Genomic DNA, 7160 nt, shown 5'->3' on the forward strand with positions numbered 1-7160 from the left:
TCTGTTATTTCAGGTGATTGTAACTGTCCCTTATTATTTTATGTCATTGACAAGTTCTTTGTTATGATTATCGGATAAGTGGGACTGAATAACCATTAACGCGTGTTTTAAACAACGAAGCCAATTGCCAATTAGTCTTTTTCCATTACAATCACGGAAAACCAAACACAAATCAATATGTTCTTTAATAATTTGTAATAAAAGCGCAGAATATATTTCAGTCAGGTGTTGATCACACATCGTCATATTTTAATTGCGTTTAATATTATTGTCTTTAATCCGGATTCGCCGCGTGTTGGCTGAATAATCTGCAACACCCCTGAAAAAAAACACTACACACAATGGGTAATAAAGTTGTTAACAATTAGCGCTAATCAACACTATTGTACCTAAACGAACTCGACGCATTCATACAGCCTTATTGCGTTCGCGTTTTACAGGAAATGTCAGTTGTCAGTACACTGTATAATGCACACCCCCTTTTGTCGAAACCGGATTTAACTTGAGTGTGAATAGTCGACTGTTTCATGTTCTTTGTATCAATACCATCCGGGTATCTGTACTATAAGTATACCAGTCTACAAACAAGGTGCGCGCTTCCACATATGGGTATTCGGACGTTCAAAAAATTGACCTACGGTTTAGCGTTCACGCCGTCAAACGCATTTAGCAATATAACTCGTTTTTTTTTTTTCACTATTTCTTTACTTGCAAAAAATACTTGTGGCTTATAACTTACCTTGCAATTTTTTTTTCTCGCATTTTGCGAGTGTGCGAGTGTTAATTTCGAGCCCTGTGTATATGCGTGGATTACGCTAGATTTAAATGCCACATGCCTACGGTAATTTAGTCTTATTTGTTTCAAATATGGGACATGATTGTTCGTTAGGATCTTGAATTCGTCCACAGGTCGAAGGACGAAAAAGACGAAAATTAATGTCTGACGAATAATAATGGCTTCACAGTATTTGATATAACTAATTGCGTTAACCGTCTATGAGGCGTACTGAAGAACAATATGAGAGGACCTAAATTAATGGTCGCTTTAACTTGCTTCTAGTAACATTAAATTATTATTTAATCATGTGAATGGCGCCATAAATGCCTAAAAGTTAATACAAGTAACACACATATTGCGTATAGGATATGTAAATGTTCTTGACACATATTTAATACAATTATTTATGTTAATTTTATATGATGCGAATAGTAAGTATAATAGTGATAACTATATTAACAATAATTACTTATACTACAACTATTACTGCTACTATTACAACAACAAAAACAACAACAATAACAACAACAACTACTACTACTACTACTTATACAACTACTACCATTACTACTACTAATAATAATAATGATACAAACAATAACACATAATAATTATAATAGCATAAATCTAAATTATATATTACCAAAAGTAGGTTCGGCCATCTTTTACGACAAACGTATGTAATTGAACCAACTGTTCGAATATTTTACTCTTTTATGATGTCTGTTCATTTACGTTCCAGATGATCCTGTCAAGCGTGTTATCCCTCTGTCCTGTAAACCAAAGCACAAACTGCTCGCTAGACCTTAATGGCGGCCACTTCGATTCAAAGGTGCTCTTCGGCGAGCGTGGTTTCGTCATTGGTACGCCAATCATATTGTCTACTGGTATTATTGGTAACGGTCTCTCTTTGGCCGTGTTCCGGTCAAAAGCGCTCAGAAAGCTGACGGCAAGTTCTTACCTTGCTGCATTATCCATCGCTGATATGGCCACTCTTCTTACGTACGTACTGGTGGAATGGCTGCGACGAGGCTTAAGGGTCATTCAACCGGATATTAACATGGATTTCCTTGAACGCAACGGAATGTGTCAGGTGCAGATTTACTTATCGTACATCTCCCGGATCATGTCGGCGTGGATTATTGTCATGTTCACCATCGAGCGCTTTCTAGCGATTTGTTATCCGTTGAAGAGACTAAAACGAGGGGTTGGAAGGGTAATTTTGTACATGTTCATTGTAGCGGCTCTTGCAGTCTTATACAAACCCATTATGACTAGAGAAAAACAACAACGTACCCTAAACAAAACAATCGTTGTTTGCACGTCATATTCGGAACGCCTTTCCGCCATTCTGGATACTGTGTATGCTATATCTATAACGATAATTCCTTTACTTATAATTACTGCTTTAAACATTTTAATAGTGGCTAAACTTTTTAAACGAAATAGAGAAAGAGGCGACCTATTTTCTGAAGACGCTAATTCGAAAATTCGATTGGAGTTTACAGTGATATTAGTAGTGATTTCGTGTTGCTACGTCGTGTTTAATATACCGTACAACGTCATGTGGATTCTTTTTCGGAATGTTGAGCATTACACAAAACACCAGAGTGCCATATTGTTCTTAGCTAGGACCTTCTTCTACATGAACAATAGCGCCAACTTCCTGCTCTACAGCGTGACCGGTAGGTCCTTCCGGTGTGCGCTAAAAAAGTTTATATTGTGTCGGTCAGCACGCAATGATAGGTATGGGTCGCACATCAGGTGCAGACGACTTGGATCGTCCATGAGTACACAGCATACAGCGGCCAGTAAGCATACGCCCTCTGTGAGGTCAGTAAATCACTCATGAAAGTACAACAACCACTCAAGCACAATCATTAATAGCCAATGACAAAACAACACAATGCTTCAATGAGTCGTATGAACCATTTATTAAAAATCAGGACTTCAATTGCATATGTTCCACGGTTTTGTGTTCCTACACTGTAGAATATAGGAAATTTTGTGTGTTTCTTGTTAATGTTAAATATATGTTTAAAAAACACAAAACGACACATTAGCATATTTAAATGTAAATCCGTATTTTGATTGTAGCTATGTAGTTTGCGAACTACAGAAAAGAATAAACATGTTTATTGTTTTGTACAAGTATGCTTTTAAAGATAATGTGTGTATTGTATTAGCTTGTAATACGGCGATAAATATGTAATAAAAACATGTTGTTTTGATTGACACATCGCAACAAAATTATTATGCAATGTGTTATCTACAATATCCCCTTAATCTGGTTACTTATTCGAGATAACGTTCACGTCGTTTATTAATAAATCATTATTTGCCTTGTGCTTGTGTTTGTTTTGATAACGTTATATTGAAGCAGGCATATTCATAGAGTGGAATTCGATCCCCCTTACATATCAATAAGTTATGCCACTAGGCAAATGGTATTCTACCGCAAACCTAAAGCAGAGTCTCAAAAGACGTTCCGCCAGTGTGTATATATCAGTAAAGGTAGGCACATGAAAAACAGGCCACCCTTTCATCACACGTTGACACGATAAGACGCTTAATTTGATTTGTTTATAAGACTCCGACACGCGATTTATGTATAATTTCACGAACCTTTACTAAATGTATACATTAAACGCGAGAAATGGCCTTAAACGCTATAATTGTTGTTGATTTAAATATTGATGTCATGTTTGTCGTACAACTACAATACACAGATTGGATCCCTGATTTTTGCTCTCTAGTTAAACACGGGAATTCTCGACAAATATATTTTCTGACACCATTAACACTTTTTGTTAAGACTACCTCCAGCATTAATAATATATTTGTACTATATTTTGCAATCATATGCCACTACATATTTATAAGTATGTGTTTTGCATTCCTCAAAGCTGGTTTTAATAGCTAGTAAGGAGTTTGCTCGTATTAGTGTAGACCGATTTTTAATTATAACGGCTTTGAGGCAAGCAGACATTTCGAAAGTGGCAACTTTGGCGATCGAACTGTGCACAGTCGTCATATTAGCAATTTTACAGGAAAAAAATGATATTATAAATTAAAATAAAAACTATTTATTTTATATTTTCCGGTGGTTTATAGAGAAATATCAGTGAAATAAAACTGGTATTTCACTGTTATAAACAGTGCAAAATTACAGTGAAAAATATCGATATTTTTTACTGTTTTATTGTGAAATGACGTCATTTTTTCGACGAAATGACGTCATAAATCCAGCGCAATTATCCAGTTCAACTCTTTTACAATGTCAATAAATGGTGAAAAAAGCATAAAATATAAAAAAATATGTTGGAATCGATGGAATATTGATTTTTAATTCACTCGTGATCGTAAAAAATACATATTTTATATGATCACTTGTGAAATAAAATCGATATTCCATCGATTCCGATAACTATCTATTATGTAAGACCGTAGAAGTGGCTAACACACCGTTGCTTATTGGGATTTCATAACAATGTCACAACGGTGATAAAGTTTTGGTTAAAGTACAAAGTACATACATATGCAACATGTGTCATTTAATAAATTCAAACATGTACGTGTGTTTACCTTTTATAACCATTATTTACAAATTCCGAAAGAGATATAGCAAAAAGTGTTAACTGACAATATTAATGATTTTGAAAAGGGCATATACTAGCCATATATATATGCTGGTCACATATTTTTAGAGATACATTTTTCGAATACAATATTTTAAAGAAATTACATTCTTATATCATTATTAAATAGCAGATAACTAAACTAAATAAAAACGATTTCTTCTTTTTATGTTACAAACCCTGGTATTTTTCTTAATAAAAGAAACCATAAATGGGAAGAAGTAGTGATTAATAACGAATGTTTTGCATTTTTATGTAAGAATCCTTTAATTTTAAAATTTACATTTACCGAAATATTGAGCGGATATATCTTTGGGATATATCTTTGAAATGAAAACGAACAAATGAAACGAACATACTTGGGAAATTCGACTAACAATGGAATTAATACATCAATTGTTTATGGTTGTATGAGAAGTTGTTTATAACTTTTTGGTCACCAAACTATGCCGCACTGCGGGAACAAAGAGCTTAACGCGTGTGCGTCAAGTATTGACTCGTATTAGAATGTGCAGACCTCACAGGCTTATCTCCAATTGTAAGAGGATACTTTACTCACATGCACAGTTTCCCAGAGACAGGCTAATGTCATTTTACAACTCTCAAATGTGAAGTATATTTTACTTGAACATCACTGAATTGAAGAATGACGTTCATCGGCGGAAGAGGCTGCTAACAAAATCAATCGAAACACAAATTGCAAATGACCAGAGTGGCAAGACATTTACGGTCATATGGTATCACTGTACATTTATATGGCATCTGTAATCTAACAAAATTAGGTTGGTGGTTATATTGCTCATTTGCTTTTATGTTTGTTTTTAAAGAGATTAGCGTGTAGATTCCAAGGAGTGCATTATTTGATAATTCAAAGATACTTCTCTTAGATTTTGATTAAACACGTTTGCTTTTGTCAAAATTTCATAAGCGTGTGCTTTTTAATTATACTCGTGTTTATCTATTTATATTATAAAATCAGATTTCATTTTTCGGAACGCTTGGTCATTCAATATTTTTCAGTATTTGACGCACGTGCAAAAAACTGAAATAATTTAATATGCAAATTATAAGTATATGTATATAATTAAATTAGCAACGAATTTAAAAGCGTTACATGCACTTCTTTATGGTTATTTAACATCATTGTGTACACTACATAGAGAATACATGGTTGGTGCCGAGATGGAGAATTTTTATCCGGTGAGGCTTAGAAAATGAAAATAGGGCGAGCTTTAGCGATTTTTATTCGGGCCGAAACAGATAAACGTTCTCCATCTCGGTAACAACCATGTATTTTATTGATCATGCTTCATGCCGTTGACACATTTTATCAAAGGCAAATGATAAATTGAAAAAAATATATATTCTTGACGGGCCCCTACATGTACACAACATTCTAGACGACCGAATAACTACCGATTGTGTCACGTTAAAAGTAGTTCCATTTTAAACTGATCCTTTTCATACTTTCCTATTAAAAATATGAGAAGAAATATAAAACGAATCGAGAATGGTCAAAAATGAAAACAAAATGCAGCAGCAAAACAAAAACTAAATAGTTTTTACCTTTAAGGCAACTTTAATCCATTGATTATAAAAATAAATTTACAACGATATACACATCCATTTTCTGTTCTTCCATCCCTTTGTCGAATTCCATTTTCTGTTTTTTTTTCGATCCCTATTATCGAAACGTATTTTTTTTGCGTTTGTATCGAATGCTAACCACTCTGACCCAAAACCCGACTTACGAAATCGTAATCCTGCCGTAGAGGATTTTTGCATTCCTATCGAAGTTATAGCACATGTATATTTCGTCTGAGAAATTACGTCACACTAGATTTATACGTCATAAATTGCGTAATCAAGTAAATGAAAATGATAAATACGGCACGCTGGTTTTGTAATATATTTTAAAGAAAAAAGGATGATATATAATATAACGATAACATTCATGATGCGTCCCAATAAATTTCAAAGGTCAAATATTAGAACATGTTAATGAAAAATTATTCGATACCTGCTTTATTTGGTCATTGTTTGCAACAGAGGCAGGATAAAGTGATGTATGTGTACGAGTAATCAGCTGACATACTAGCCGATATGGGACTCAAACTTGAGTATGCACGATGTGTACGACCTAAGCACGATATATATATATATATATATATATATATATATATATATTTAGACTCGATTTGGCGTGAAGTTGACTCGGAAATGATCCAACTCACGTTTACATATTTGACAGCCTCCAGGTTTGAATGACGACAGTTTATACACAATAGGTATAATAATAGTATTAATCATGTGTGAGTGCATACTTATATTGGAGGCGCTGACCCAATGTTTGTAAACGTTCGCATACACCTGACCGATAACACTTTTTAACTCCGCCCATTTAAAAACTAGCAAGTCCCTGAGTGATAACACAAATTTAGCCCATGTGTAAGATTATCAACCGTCTATGCAATGTTTACTCATAAGTCAGTCACGCCAACTTTGAACTATATTTTTGAAGGAATGTCGTTAAAAAGTCCACACAATATCGTTCTAGGTAAGGTAAGAGGTTAAATACGTGTTGATGAATAAGGGAACAGTTATGACGAGGAAACACGCAAGTATTACACACAATTAACATACGTAAACTAGTAACTTAAATATTTTGGAAACGGTATTGTAAACATGCCCATGTAAATACATATTCAACAATCGCCATCATAAAAGTTACATGAAAAAATAAC

At 34.1% G+C, this 7160-nt stretch overlaps 1 protein-coding gene across 1 annotated transcript; it reads left to right on the forward strand.

Moving 5' to 3' along the window:
- The first annotated feature begins 1520 nt into the window (after window positions 1-1520).
- LOC127840420 (neuropeptides capa receptor-like) lies at window positions 1521-2942 on the forward strand. The gene has a single exon (XM_052368836.1). It carries the CDS (start codon window positions 1521-1523, stop codon window positions 2628-2630), a length of 1110 nt encoding a protein of 369 aa, XP_052224796.1. The 3' UTR covers window positions 2631-2942.
- Window positions 2943-7160: the final 4218 nt, after the last annotated feature.

The sequence above is a fragment of the Dreissena polymorpha genome, chromosome 8, assembly GCF_020536995.1.
Source record: "Dreissena polymorpha isolate Duluth1 chromosome 8, UMN_Dpol_1.0, whole genome shotgun sequence".
In the NCBI taxonomy this organism is placed as follows: Eukaryota; Metazoa; Mollusca; class Bivalvia; order Myida; family Dreissenidae; genus Dreissena; species Dreissena polymorpha.